The sequence below is a fragment of the Fukomys damarensis genome, unplaced genomic scaffold (assembly GCF_012274545.1).
Source record: "Fukomys damarensis isolate Sample0158 unplaced genomic scaffold, DMR_v1.0_HiC HiC_scaffold_22, whole genome shotgun sequence".
In the NCBI taxonomy this organism is placed as follows: domain Eukaryota; kingdom Metazoa; phylum Chordata; class Mammalia; order Rodentia; family Bathyergidae; genus Fukomys; species Fukomys damarensis.
The window spans coordinates 26,148,790-26,163,728 of record NW_022900934.1 but is presented as its reverse complement, the minus strand read 5'-3'; the positions used below and the strand labels follow the sequence as shown (position 1 = coordinate 26,163,728).

The 14,939-nt window shown below is 44.0% G+C and overlaps 1 protein-coding gene across 3 annotated transcripts in view; it reads left to right on the top strand.

The window, feature by feature from the left end:
- Tm9sf4 (transmembrane 9 superfamily member 4) overlaps positions 1–7,550 on the top strand; it is a 46,660-nt gene extending 39,110 nt beyond the window's left edge. For all 3 annotated transcript variants that reach the window (XM_010628460.3, XM_010628461.3, XM_010628462.3), the window contains 5 exons: positions 1,242–1,417; positions 1,884–1,947; positions 3,170–3,289; positions 4,341–4,430; positions 7,327–7,550. In XM_010628460.3, coding sequence (XP_010626762.1) covers positions 1,242–1,417; positions 1,884–1,947; positions 3,170–3,289; positions 4,341–4,430; positions 7,327–7,476 — 600 coding nt within the window. In that variant the 3' untranslated portion in view covers positions 7,477–7,550. The remainder of the gene's footprint in view (positions 1–1,241; positions 1,418–1,883; positions 1,948–3,169; positions 3,290–4,340; positions 4,431–7,326) is intronic.
- Positions 7,551–14,939: the final 7,389 nt, after the last annotated feature.

The window sequence follows — 14,939 nt, the reverse complement described above, 5'->3', positions numbered from 1 at the left end:
AGAAATTGTTTTTTTTTTTTTTTTTTTTTTTTTTTTTTTGGTACTGGGGATCGAACTCCGGACCTTGCATTTTCAAAGCAGGCAGCAGAACCACTGAGCTAAATCCCCAGCCGGAGATAGTCTTTTTTTTCCCACATAGAATTAGTAATTTACCAAAAAACCCAAACATACACACGGTACTTTTTAAAAATAGTGTTCTAAACACTTTACAGTATTATTTCTTCCTTTCTGTATGATTCCTCTTTATTTATTTATTTTTATTTTTTGGTGGAACCAGGAATTGGCTCAGCCTGCACACTGAGCTACATCCCCAGTCCAGACTCCTCCTTTTACTTATTTTTATTTTTTATTTTCAGACAGTCTCACTAAGTAGCCCTACCTGTATTCAAACTTGCTGTCCTGCCTCAGCTCTTCACAGTGCTGGATTACAGACCTGCACCACCATGCCCATTTCATATGATTCTTGTAAAAGTTTAGCAACTCATAACTGTACAGAAGAAAATAAAATGAAAAATCGGTTCTCTCCCTCACATCTCATCCAAGAAAACAGTGTCAACTTTTCAGTGTAAGGCTTTCCTGGTGCTTATATATATAATGTATTAAAATGGAGTTCTGAGCCAGACATGTGGCACACACCTATAATCCAAGCACTCCAGGGGCTGAGGCGGGAGAATTACCATGAGTTCTAGGGCAGTGTCAGGTACATAGTGAGCCTGAACTACAAAGGGAGAGCCTTATGTATAATTAATTAATTGAGTTATTTTGTATATACAATGTTAAACCTGCTTTTTGCACTTAAATATACATCATGGTATTTTATTTTAACCAAATGAGTACTTCATGCACTTTGTTTTTTTCCCTTTTTCTGTTCACTTAACGGATCCTTTAATGTCATTTTCTTCCATTCTATCCCCTTCATGTCCCCTTAGGGTTTTCAGTCCCTTCCATCTCTCATCCTCTCTACCTCCCTAGATGACAGGTTCCTGGTATGCTGAGGTTCCTTCTTTACTGGGAGCCCAGTCTTCCTCCCCATTTGCTCTATGCTTTCCTCCCAGGAAATTCTTGGCCCCAAGAGATTCTGGTGAGGATCCCAGGGTTGGATGTGTGTAGGACCTTCTCCACGGTGGCCTTGCTGCATATGCGGCTTCTTCCCAGGAACCCAGAAGTTTCCCTTGCCCCTTGCATAGCCCCTGTCCTGGGCATTAGAGCCTGGTGGGGTCCTCACAGCAGTGTGTCTACAGGTGCCTTTTCCTACCATGGTTGCTCTTCTCTGCATGTGGTTTGGGATCTCCCTGCCCCTTGTCTACTTGGGCTACTACTTTGGCTTCCGAAAGCAGCCATATGACAACCCTGTGCGCACCAATCAGATTCCCCGGCAGATCCCTGAACAGCGATGGTACATGAATCGATTTGTGGGGTAAGTCTGATGGAGACAAGAGCAGAGGGCTTTGAAAGATGTGGACCCAGCACTCCCCTGAGCCACAGCTTAGGAGGACAGGGAAGAGGGTGCCCTCACCAGGAGCTGCGACCAGTGCTCCTGCAGCAGCTGTAGTCATGCTAGTAGACATTTCCCTCCATGACAAAGAGGACAGGGTTGCAGCAGACTTGATGCCAACCTGGGAACCAGGACGAGGGAAGGGAAGGATGAAGGGTGTGGTGGGACACCTTAAAACCATCACTTGGACCTGTTTCCCACCTGCAAACTGTGGAGAATGATACCTACCCTGCCTACCTCTTAAGAGAATATAATGGCTGAGCAGCACAGAGAGGACTTAGGACCCCTACCTGCATAGGTACTGTCTCCGCGTCACTACGGGAGAGGGGAAGCTTGGGTTTCCTGCTGGCTGGGTCTGGGTGGTGTTGACCCTAGTGCTCTGCTGCAGCATTCTCATGGCTGGGATCCTGCCCTTCGGCGCCATGTTCATCGAGCTGTTCTTCATCTTCAGTGTGAGTACTGTCCCCGCCTTTCCACACCTCAGCTGTGCCTGCAGCCTGGTCTCTCCCCATTGCCTAGGCACACTGCCTCTTATTCCTTGTGAAATTGCAGGCAGGCTGTTTAACCTCTCATATTCCCATTCTGCACCCTGAAATTGGGTGACAGACTTGCCTGCCAGGACAACTTTGAAAGGTCAAGGAGATTCGTCATGTGTACAGGGTCTGGTTCATGGAACAGGCTCAGAACATGGAATTTCCTTCGGTAATACCACAGATCATTCACCCACATGATGAAGATCATTGCTATATCTTTCCAGGTCCCTTCCCTTTTTGTGGGAGGGTGAGACAGGGTCTCACTTAAGGGGCAGGGAGTGTAGTTTAGTCCAGGCTAGCCTCGAACTTGAGGCAATTCTCGTGCCTCAGCTTCGTGAGTGCTAGGATTACGGGTATGTGCCACCATACCCAGCTCACTTCCCAACTTTTTACCTGTTGACATCACCCAAAACTTAAGGCAAGTAGGGAGAATGTTCCCCATTGTCTAGATCTTTGTGGTCTGTAAAGGCACTTGGCATTCAGGAAATGCTACTGAAATGCTCCTGAATGCTACTGGCATTCAGGGAATGTGATGTCACTCCTTCCTGGGAGTACCAAGATGGCAGGAGGGATCCTCAGAGCCCTATAAGTCTAGTGATCCAGCCCATGTCCAGCACAGATGGTGCCATGCCCCAGTCAGTGCTGGACAAGTGTCTGCTATTACAGAGTAGTTGACGGGCCCCTGGCACACGCAGGCCTGCCTAAGTTAGCTGTCCTTTGATCCCTGTGCATTTCTCATCTATGTGCCCCTGGGCCAGTTACTGTCCTATCTTAGCCTTCACCTCCTTAGCTATACAAGGCCATGCTTACGTAGGCCCTCATATGGAGATAAGTGTAGCACAGTGCCTGCCGTGTGGTAAGCTGCTCCTGAGTGCTGATGGCTGCTCCATATTTTGATTATTTCCTACGTGCTGACACCTTCAGATAGGCCCTTCAGAGTAGGCTTCATCATACCCCAGCCGCTCCCTAAGAACATGATGGCTCGCCCCTTGCTCCAGTCAGAGCCACATTCAAAGCCCACCTGCCCAGGTAGTATTCTGATGGTTTCTCCATTCTTGCTCTGGTGACAGATAATATGCAGGGAAAGGGGTAGCTGAGTTGGGGCCAGACCAGCTGAAGGTTTACTCTGATATGTCCACAGGCCATCTGGGAGAATCAATTCTATTACCTCTTTGGCTTCCTATTCCTTGTTTTCATCATCCTGGTGGTGTCCTGTTCACAAATCAGCATTGTCATGGTGTACTTCCAGTTGTGTGCAGAGGTAAGGAGAATGGGGCCGGGAAGTGAGGAGGAGAAGGGCTGGACCCACCATTAAACAGGTGAGTGAGGTTCTGCAGAGGTTAGGTCTGGGTTTCCCAGGTGGTCCCTGACTTAGACTGAGTCTTGGACTAGGGAGTTGCTTCCTTCTCCAAGCCTCCCATTTCTCAGCTGTGCACTGCAGTTAATGATACTGTACCAGCTTCACTGTATGGTTGCGTGGGGTAGTCACCCCAGCTTGATAAAGGACAGTAGGTTTGTCAGTACCAGGTCCACTCCAGTGGTAGTTTCTCCAGCAGCCTGATACAGATTGGTGACCTGCCCTTCTTCTGGGGGCTAGCTCCTGCAGAATAGGTAAGCCAGGGCCATGGGACTACCAACTTGGGCCTGAATCTGCGTCCTTCACCACTGGCTCTGGATCTTCAAGTTGCTCAGTGTCTGTACTTCCACTGCTCCTCAGGTAATAGACCTAACTTGGAGGCTGCTTCAGATGCTAAATGAGCTGACTGAGATGAGTCCTTAAAGTGGTGCCTAGTACATAGAAAGTATTTGCTCAATGCATGATGATTTTGGAGGAAAAGGGATGTAGCTCAGTGGTAGAGCACTTGCCCAACGTGCAAGGTGCCATGGGTTCAATCCTTTGTACTACCAGAAATTAAAAAGAATTTGCCATGCGTGATTGTGTGTACCTATAGTTCCAGCTACACAGGAGGCTGAGCAAAGAGGACTGCAAGTTCAAGAGTAGCCTCAAGCAGTTTAGCAATCCCCTGGGTCAATCCCCGATACCTTTATATGTATATAGTTGATTATTTTTCTGTTATTTTTTAATTGAGGTATAATTTATAGACTGTAAAATGCACCCTTTTTAGTCTGCAGTTTTATAGTTTTTAGAAATGCACAGTTAAAATAACCACCAGCACAGTTAGGCTACAGGATATTTCTATTACTCAAATGTTACTCTTCTTACCCCGAGTCTTGAGCTCCTTGGGCAACTATATAATTTGGCTGGAAGAGGACCGGGAGAAAACAATGACCCTCCCTCTTTTTCTCTTTAGGATTACCGCTGGTGGTGGAGGAATTTTCTAGTCTCCGGGGGATCTGCATTCTACGTCCTGGTCTATGCCATCTTTTATTTTGTTAACAAGGTACCACCTTCCTGGAGGGCCCTTCTGTCCTCTTTAGGCGGGATAGTGGAGAGTAAGATACAGAGGGGAAAACCTCAGTGTCATAATCTTACTTTCCTGGCCTGGTGTGGTAGCACATGTCTGTAATCCCTGCACTTAGGAGGTTGAGACAGGAGGATTGCTGTGAGTTTGAGGCCAGCCTGAACTACATAGGGAAGGCCTGTCTCAAAAAACAAAAATCAAAAACAGAAACTTTCTCACTAAGAGTGAGGACCATTCTTAGAACATGCATCTTTTAAGAAATCAGAAATCAGAGTTCTGTATGTTTGAGAGACAACCCTCAGGATAAACGACAGTAGAAATAGTGTACAAAACCTGAAATAAAATACTCCCAAAGCAAGGCAATGTGTCTTTGAGACTGATAATACAGTAAGTTATACACCTCAAGATATTAGGGAAAAAATAGAAAAGAATAAAGGAAGATGAAAGGAGTTAGTAAAGATCAAAGAAGAAAATGCTGTGTAGCCTCTAGAACCCAGATTCAGAACCTCAGGTTTCCTGTCTCTAGGGGCTTCCTTCTCTTCCCCACTAAGTACTATGTGGTTCTGCAGAGTAAGGAAAGGACCATCAAAGAAAGGGCTTTGCCTATGTCTCCAAGGCCAGCCACTTTGCCATGTAAGCCCACATGGATCACATGTGGGCTGCCAGCAAATGGAAGGTGGCTTGCATAACTAGAATAAGCTCACAGAGCTCATGTCCCTGAAGAGTGGCATGAGTAACAGTACAAACAGACCCCTGCAGTTTTGGTAGATTCATGCATGACACATAAAAACAGATGTGCCTGTGAAAGGAGTTCAAGGGGCTCTCATGGACCCCTGACCTTCTCAGCTAACACTGAAGACTTGATCTCACCTGTTGTACTTTGGCTTTCCAGAGCCCAAAAGCAAGTAGTCTGCTTGGAACCAGGCCATATTTGCAAAACAGTTGTAGGTCTGCTGGTTGAAGCTAAGAATGCTTTTCCCAGGTTGGACTGGACTTGAAAGATCATGTGGCAGGCTGCTCCCAAAGTAAAATTTATTTTTTGTACCAGGGATCAAACTCGGGTCCTTGTGCTTGCAAGGCAGGCAGTGGCACCACTGAGCTAAATCCCCAGCCCTCAAAGTAAAATTTTGTTGAACTACTGCAGTGATCATTCATTTACCTATCATCTGTGGCTACTTTCATACTGCAGTAGCAGTTGAGCAGTTGCAGTGGTATGTAAAACCTAATATATATATATTATATAATATATATAATATATATATATATTGTGACCCTTTAAGAAAAAGTGTACTACCCCTACTATAGCACATTCAGTTACAGAAAATGTACTCATTTTTGACATTCCCGTTCTCCTCCTAGACAGCTCCTGCTATTACAGAGATCTTCCTTGAGTCACACTGCAATCTGCCCCCCTGTAGCTTGCATCTTCAGATCTTATTCAGTCCTATTCCAAGATCACCCACAGTTAATCTAATACCTCTTCTACATGAGTTACAGTTCTTGTGATTGGCAGGTGACCAAAACCCACTTCATACTGTCTTAAGCCAGAGAACTTACTGGCTGATAGAAATGAACAGTTTAAGAAGATGGAGTCCTAGCTTCAGGCATGGTTAGATCCAGGGTCTGAAAAATACTAAAGCTCTGTCCATATCTTAGCTCTGTGTGTCTGCAGGCTGTATCTTACCACAAAGTAGAAAGCTAGCCAGTGGTAGATACGGTGTCTCCTCTTTTCAGCTCCACAGCCTATAACTAAAAGAATTTCTTTCCTCACAGGGAATACCTCAGTACCTCGCTCAGGTTTGCATGCCTGTTGCTCATTGTTTACCAGACCCAAAGAATGGTGTACTCTGATAGACTATCTTAGGTTTTATATGAAGATTAATGCCCACAACAGGACACAAACTAGCCAATATATTCCTCAAAACACTTGAAGAAGAAGACAGGAAATAGTGTCGGGCAAATAAAAATTACAGGCCTCATCAAAGGCTCCCATCCCACCTTGTACCCCAACTTGCTTACTCATCTAAAAACCTCTTCCTCCAGCCCCAGTGTAAGATGAGGGCCTTGGCTACATGAGCTCACAGGGCTCCTCCGGCATTGTTTTTGCTCATCCCTTTCCTGGTTTGACCATTGTCTTGCTCCTTCCTCCCTAGTGCCATCACCCCTTCAGTACTCACAAGATGGCTTGTAGGAGAGATGGGAGGTTGAGTCTGAAAATAGCACCTTTACCTCTCAGTCTTAGGAAAGAGTCTCAAGTAGTGACCTGTGCTGCTTTCTTTATTTCTTTTTCTTTATTACTTTCTTCTGAGCTCCTGGCACTTTGTGACCACATATCTACCCATGGGCCCTGGTGCACTGGGTACACCTTGGTACCAGAATTTCAAATTAGCTCCATTTGTCCCAGCAAACACCATCATAGTACAGATCCCGTGTATCACAAAGGAATCCAAATCACAAGGGAATCTGACATGTTCCAAGATAAAAGTCACCATGAGATGTTAACAAAAGTGACAGGCATTCTTGAGAAAGGAATGTTTCCTGATGGTGACTCTCGGGTCCTTCGGGTCAGAACTTTGGGCACCTCTCCTCACTGTACCTTCTGCTGTCCAACAGTGTTGCTGTTCTATTCTAGGGACTGGAGGACCAGGGAATGTCCCCACTGTGGTCATTCCTGCTTATAGCATTCTGGTCCTGAGGTTGTGAGCATCCAAGGCAGTACACAGGCCCTGGAAGAGATAAAGGCTGGCTATGGCTGTGAGCCCCTGTGCCTAGCAGGTGGCAGTTTTACGATTACATGGGTGGGAGTTGGGCAGTTTGTCACGGCCACCTGGTACTAAGCGTCCATCCCTCTCTTCTCTCCCCACTGTCACCCCAGCTGGACATCGTCGAATTCATCCCCTCTCTCCTCTACTTTGGCTACACAGCCCTCATGGTCCTGTCCTTCTGGCTGCTCACAGGCACCATTGGCTTCTACGCAGCCTACATGTTTGTCCGCAAGATCTATGCTGCCGTGAAGATAGACTGATTGGGGTGGACCGTGGCTAGGCCACTCCATCCTTGGACAGGAAGCCACCCTGCGTGGGGAACTGCAGGCACGCAAAATAAAGTAACTCCTGCTCATTTGGAATGTAACTCCTGGCACAGTGTTCCTGGATCCCAGGGCTGTGGGGGGGACGGGAGGGCCTGTAGATAAATCTCACATTTTTCTTCATCTTATTCCAGTTTTTGTGGGGGCTGAGTTTTTTGTGGGTCGTTTTTTCCTTCAGTGCTAAAAAAGTTCCCTTTAGCAGGAACTCTCTGACCTGTCTGTTCAGGTTTATTTTGGTTTGGGTATTTTCCCTTAGTTTTTTAACAAATGGATCCAGGATGGATAGCTCTACCAAGATACTGGGTTTGGTCACTGTCTCCACTTCAGTTCCTCAGGGCTATTGGCCACCCCACAACTAACCAGAAGAGGAGAGGCTGGGGCCCAGTGACAGTTCGGAGCCTCACCATCTGTGCTCCCCGTGGATGTTACAACACTGTACCATTCTAGCCCGGACATCCCCTCAGTGCCAAGCAGCCTCTCACCCTACCCCATCCACTTCTCTTACATCGCCTCCTCCCAAGCTACCAGGGCAGAGCTTTCAGCCGGGCCTATGAGCCACCATTTCACCAGGAGCAAGCCCAAGATTTGGTGGCTACAAGGAAAAAGCCCTGGAAGCACTGGGGCAGTTTCCCTAGGACATCAGCAATTCCCCCATCAGAGCAGCCTAAGTCTGCCTACCAACAAGGAGGAAGAGGATAGACTTGCAGTGAACTGTGCTTGTGCCAAGAAACCCTGGACCTGAAGCCAAGTATTTGCAGAGCCAAGCATCCGCCTGTCTGTGTCTGAGAAGGAATGGCTAAGGCCACTTGGGACTGCTCCTCAGTTCTCTCTTCAGGGGCTGCCAATCTTTCCAAAGTGCTGGTGGTGGACCTTCTACTCCACTTTAAGGGCAGAATAAGGAGGCCTGGAGACTTACCATCCGCTCCTTCAGTTGGCTGGTCAGAGCCTTTCTCTCCCTCATGTCCCCTGGCCTCAGTGTTTCTGCTCACTTACTTTAGCCAGACTCAATGCCCCCCCCTCCCACCTGAGTTATTTTGGGACACCCAGAGAACTGCCTGAGAGAAGGAAGCTGTATTATTCCTTCCCCATTTCCCAGGAAGAGGCAAGAAGCCCAGTGTCCCCAAGCTGGAAGGAGGAGGCTTATGTGGCTGCCCGGCTCCTCGGCGGAGCCCCAGTCTTTCCAGCCCCAGGCCACCTGTACAAGTCACAGACTTTGGCTGTCTTGTCCATCTGGGATTAGGATTTAAATGATAGCCTCTTGTCCTTGCTCTGATCCTTTTGGGACTCCACTAGACAAAGCTCAGGATGCTGGTTATGCTAGGAACACCCCACACACGTGCCCCACCCCTGCCAGCTCTAACAATCAAATTGGTGAGCTTCTGAATCTTGCCTCATAGTGACTCCACAGTACCAGGAGGCGTCTACCAAGAATCAGGTTTGAGAAGAGGGAACCCAAGCAGTAGAGAATAATATTGGAATCTTTTGTTCATTCAAGTCTTGAATTTTTTCCCCCTAAGGGATTCTTTTTTGAGGGGAAATGGGAAAATGGACTCCACAAAGGGTTCAGACATCGTCAATTTTTCTGACTTTTTAAATCATCATTATTTTTAATTTAAAAAAATGCTTGTATGCCTTTTTTTGGTCCAATTGTAAATAAAAATGCCATTGTCCTGTTATGTCTCAAATCACATTTAAGGGTTAGGGGTCTGAGGTCTGACAGCTTCCCAAAGTAGGTTGTGCTAAGTAGTTGTCCTTGAAGCTCCTGCCAGGCTTTCTAGCCAGGCCTCAGGCCACTGCTGTTCACTACCTAGTACAAGTCCCTAGCCTCTCCTGTTTGCTCAGCCCCCCTCTATACTGAATGACAAGCACATGCCCCTCTCATTCTACAGCAGAAAATGGCCATGAGGTAAAGTGAGACCTGTCTTTGGCTCCCAGCTCCAATATTTTACAGCCAACTCACTTCACCCTCTTTTGTCATGAGTAACTCCTTTAGTTGAAGCAAAAGAAATATAGATTGATACATGCTTGTAGGTCCAAGACTGGCAAAGCTGAGATGAAAGAATCATTTCAGCCCAGGAGTTAGAGACCTAACAAAGCAAGTTGATGAGAGAAGAAAAGAGCAGGGGCAGGGAAGGGGATGTAGATCAAGTAGTTGGGGATATAGCTTGGTGGTAGATCTTGTACTTAGCATACACAAGGCCTTGGATTTGTTCCCCAGCACCAAAAAAGAAATGTAAGTCAAACTAACCTGAGTCCTAAATAGAATTAATTGGTTATAAGTCATCAAAAACTTTGGTTTTTCTTCAGGTCTAGCTAGATCTGGGAGCTCAAAGGATAGTCTTGGGGCTTGCTCCATTGTGCTTCTCTCTCAACTCAATTCTGTTCCATTTTCAACTATGGCAGAGGGCATATTGCCTGCCTCTAAATTTTCGAGTTGGTTTGCCCAGGGAGAGAGAAAAACACATCTTCTTCCCTACTTCAGTATATTTGTTAAATATGGAAATCTCAAGAAAGGTCTTTGGCCCAGATTGGATTGCTCTTTGTATATCTTGTGCCAATCATTGTAATCCAGGGGAATAGAGTACTTTCTCAAGGGTGTTGGATACTATGAATTTCAGCTCCAATAAAATTACTAGACTCAGGCTGGGGGTTTCGCTCAGTGGTGTTGCTGCCTGCCTCACGAGCTCAAGGACCCGAGTTCAATCCCCAGTACCAAAAAAAAAAAGTTACCTAGAATGGGTGATAAGCAAAAAGCAGTCTACCTTAAACCAGTCATGGTGGCGCATCCTGTGATCTCAGCACTTGGGATGTTGATTGAGGTAGGAGGGTCGCTGAGGGTTCAAGGCCAGCCAGGGCTACTTGAGTTCTGGGCCAGCCTGAACTCCATAGCAAGACTCTGTTGAGAAAAAGAAAAGAACGGGCAGTCTCCCATGGAAAAGTGGCAAAGCAAACAAAAAGAGTTGACTGTAAGACCTTACCCCACTCCAGCTCAGCCTTGCTTTTCTCTAGAATATTTTCTGTGTTCCAAACCCTATTCCATTTTCCATGTGTTGGCCCATTTAACACATTGACAATGGGGTCGTAATTCATATATCTCACTTCTGGGCAACTCTGAATCGCTGGTGGTACATGCGTGACTGTTCCATTCAGCAGTACAAGCCACCTGATGGGACAGTCATGCATGTGCCACCAGTAGCTCAAGCCAGCAGCAATGTGTTAGTCTAATAGCAGAACAGCTGAGGTAACCTGTTGCGTGTCCCTGCAGCTGTGATGGACTAACTGGAGCAGCTGGACTCTAACCTCTTTCAGCCACTGTTCTGTAGCTACTGTTTTCAAGGTATATTTACATATTTTATTTGTATAAAATTATATATTATTGATGTAAATGAACTGCGAAATTTGGTAAGTTGACACACCCATGAAACCATCACCAAAATTAGTGTAGAGAAAATAGCCAGGTTTTCTCATTCCCCTCCAACCCTCCGCCACCCAAAGCAGCCACTCATCAGGTTTCTGTCATACTTATTTGCCTTTGAGGTCTGACTTTTCATTCAGCTTAGTTAATCCATTCTTTTTTTTTTTTTTTAATTTAGAAGTAGTACTCCATTGTGTGGAGTTTGTTTATTCACTTATCCTTTCCCAGACATTTGAGTTTCCCATTTTAGCTATACAGATAATGTTACAACTACGGGAGGCGGGGGCAGTGAAATAGCTGGAACTTGAGGTAAGTGTATGTTTAACCCAAATGACCAAGCTCTATCCTAAGGTGCTTGCATCAAATTATGTATCATATACATCATGTATCATATACATCATTTTAATTTATATTTCCCTAGTAAATAATATCAAGCATCTTTTCGTGTGCTTATTATTCACGTATCTTTGGTGAAGTATCTGTTGAAATATTTTGTCCACTTTTTATTCGATGATTTGGGTTAAGTTTTGAGAATTCTTTACATTTTGTGTGTATATGTCATTTATCAAATGCTTTGTTTGCAAAGATTTTTTTCTCTATGTGTTTTTGTTGTTTGTTTCACTTTGTTTGTTTGTAGTACTGGGAATTGACCCCAGGGACTTTGCACTGAACTGCAACCCCAGCCCTTTTGTTATATTTTTTCCTTTTGTTATTTTTTATTTTGAGACAGAGTCTTATTTCTAGGCTGGTTTTCCTTTCCCTTTTGCCTTTGTGCCTTTGACAAATCAGCCACATATGAGTAAATTTATTTCTAGAATTTCTATTCTGTTCCATTGATGTTTGCTTACTTGTATGCTAATACTGGTTTTTAGTACTACAGCTTTATAATTCTTTTTTTTTTTTTTTTTTTTTTTTTTTGGAAACAGGGTCTCACTATGTAGTTGAGATGGACCTGGAACTCACTATGTAGTCCAGGCTGGTCTTGAACTCATAGCAATCCTCCTGCCTCAGCCTCCCAACAGCTTTATAATTCTTAAAATCAATTTCTGCTACCCTATAATTTTGTTTTCAGAGTTGGTTTAACCATTTCAGGCCTTTTGTATGAGTCTTTAAATCATCTTGTTGATTTCTACAAAAAGCTTGCTGAAGGCCAGGGATGTACCTCAGTGGCGCCCTGCCTTCCTGGTAAGTGCAAGGTCCTGGGTTCAAACCCTGGTACCAGAAAAAAAAATTATTGGAATTGTGTCAAATCTATAGATAATTTTGAGAAAAACTGATGACAATGTCAAATCTTCCAACCCATGAGCAAATTATACTTCTCCATTTATTTAAGTCACATTTACTTTCTCTCATCAATATTTTATATCTTCAGTGCCTAGATTTTTCACATCTTTATTCACCCTCAGTACTAAGCATTAACCTAGAACCTTTGCACTCACCCACATCACTAGCCCTTCTATTCTGAGATAGGGTCTCTCTAAATTATCCAGGCTGGGCTCAAATTTGTGATCCTCCTGTGCCCCTCCTGTGCCTCAGTCTCCCAGAGTGCTGGGATTATAGGCTTGTGCCACCAGTTTTTCACATCTTTTGTCAGACAATCCCTAAATATTTCATTACTTTTGAACTATTGTAAATGGTATGTCTTTATTTCTGATTTTTCATTTCTAGTATATAGAAATACAATTGATTTTTTTAACATTGATCTTGCATCCTAAAACCTTGCTGAACTCACTTTAGTTTCTAACAGCTTTTTTGTAGATTCCACATTTTCTACATAGGGGATCGTGTTGAATGTGAATAAAAAGGTTTACGTCCTTTCCAGCCTAGATACCTTCTATTTCTTGCTTAATTGTACTGGTTGCAACTTCCAGTACAGTGCTAAATGATGAGAGTGAGTATCCCTATCTTTAATTTGCTCCTTTCTAATAATTTAAGGTGAAAATAGCACGTACACCTGTAATCCCAGCACTCAGGAGGCTGAAGCAGGAGGATTGTGGTGAGTTTGAGGCCAGCCTGAGCTACATAGCAAGACCCTGTCTCCAAAAAAGAGTAAGTGGAAATTGAGGTGTTTGGTTTGGTTTGGTGCTAGGGATCAAATGCAAGGCCTCACATATACCAGGCAAGTGCACTACCACTGAGCCATATATATATATATCTCTCTCGCCAACTCTAGAATTTCTTCCTTTTTTTCCCCCTTTTTCTTTTTCTTTTGTTACTGGGGATCAAACTCAGGTCATTTCACTTGCAAGGCAAGCAGCAGAACCACTGAGCTAAATCCCTGGCCCTAGAATTTCTTTTTTTAAGGCAGTCTTATTGTGCAGTTAGTCCAAGTTCAAGCTGGCCTCCACCTTGGGATTAGGATCCTCTTAGCCTCCTAAATACTCACATCACAGGTGTGTGCCACTGCACCCAGCTTCTGAATCTTTTTAAGTTTTGTAGCAATACCCCAAAAAGTGGTTTCATTGTAATTCAGTTCAGAAATTACCTTCTAATTTCCGTGTGTGTGTGTGTGTATGTGTGTGTGTGTGTATGTGTGTGTGTGTGTTTTCCCCAGCCCTGTTTCTTTATTTTGAGACAGAGTCTACCTAAATCACTACATTGCCCAGATTGGGCTTGAATTTACGGTTCTCCTGCCTCAGCTTCCCAGTGTTAGCATTACAGATGTGTACTACCATACCTAGATTGCTTTTATTTTTGTTTGGTTGGTTGGTTGGTTTTTTTAGTTGTTCGGCGTTTTATTTTGTGTTGTTTTAGGGGGTTTTTTGAGACAGAATCTCACTTTTTGAGACAGGCAATCCTGTCTCAGAGTTCTGAGTGCTGGGATTATAGGTGTGTGCCACCATGCCCAGCTGAAGGATCTTTGTTACTCATTTCTAATTTTATTTTGTTGGCAGAGATTTTTGTGTGACTTGAAGCCTTTTGACTTTATCGAAATTTCTTTTATGGCCCCAGATATGATCTTTCTTGGTAAAAGTTCATGTACACTTGGCAAGAATGGTATTCTAAATTCTTGGGTAGAGTGTTATATAAGTCTCACCCAGATCAAGTTGTCTGGTGGCACTATTCACGTTTCTGATAACCTGGCTAGTTTTCTGCCTGCTTGTTCTATCTATGATTGAGACAAGAATACTGAAATGTCTAAGATTATACATAGTGTGCTTTTCCTTGGAATTTTGTTTTTGTTAATATGTGTTCTGATAGATGCATACAGGCCTTTGAATAACTATTCCTGGTAATAGTCTTTGCTCTGAAATCTACTTTACTATAATCACAGCACTGTGGGAGGCTGAGGTAGGAAGATCACCGTGAGATTGAAGCTAGCCCAGGCTGTGTACTGAGCTCAAGGTCAATCTGAATCACATAGCAAGATTCTGTCTCAAAGTGGGGTGGGTGCTAAAGGGTGGTTCAGTGGTAGAGCATTTGCCTAGCCTTGGGTTCAATTCCTATCACACAAAAAAAGGGGAAAAAGGAAGACAGCTACTTGATACTAAAATTACATTTTCTTTTGACTAATGTTAACATATATATTTTTCCATCCTTTTAACCTATTTCCATTTTTCTGTTTAGTGTATTTCTTATAGGCAACATATAGCTCAGTCTTCTCTTATTCAATCTTGCAATCTCTGCTTTTTAGTTGGAGTTATTAGATCCTTTATATTTAATATGAATATGATTTGGCTGTGTTTAAATCTTATGAGGTGTGAATTTTAAAAATATGGTATATTTAAATAAAATTTATAGTAAAAGACACATAATCATTAATCACCCTCAAAATACTACCCATCATTTCAAGGACACTTATCCCATAGTTCTTGCCACTTTCTGAAGTAGTTCTAGACGTTCTTTTTGTGAATGTCTTTAATTGTACTGTTGTGGCTGCCTCAGTGTCCTGAACTGATTCAAAACATTTTTTGAACCAACAACCGGGATCTCATCATAGTAAAAAGCTTCTAGAGCTGGGGATTTAGCTCAGTGGTACTGCCGC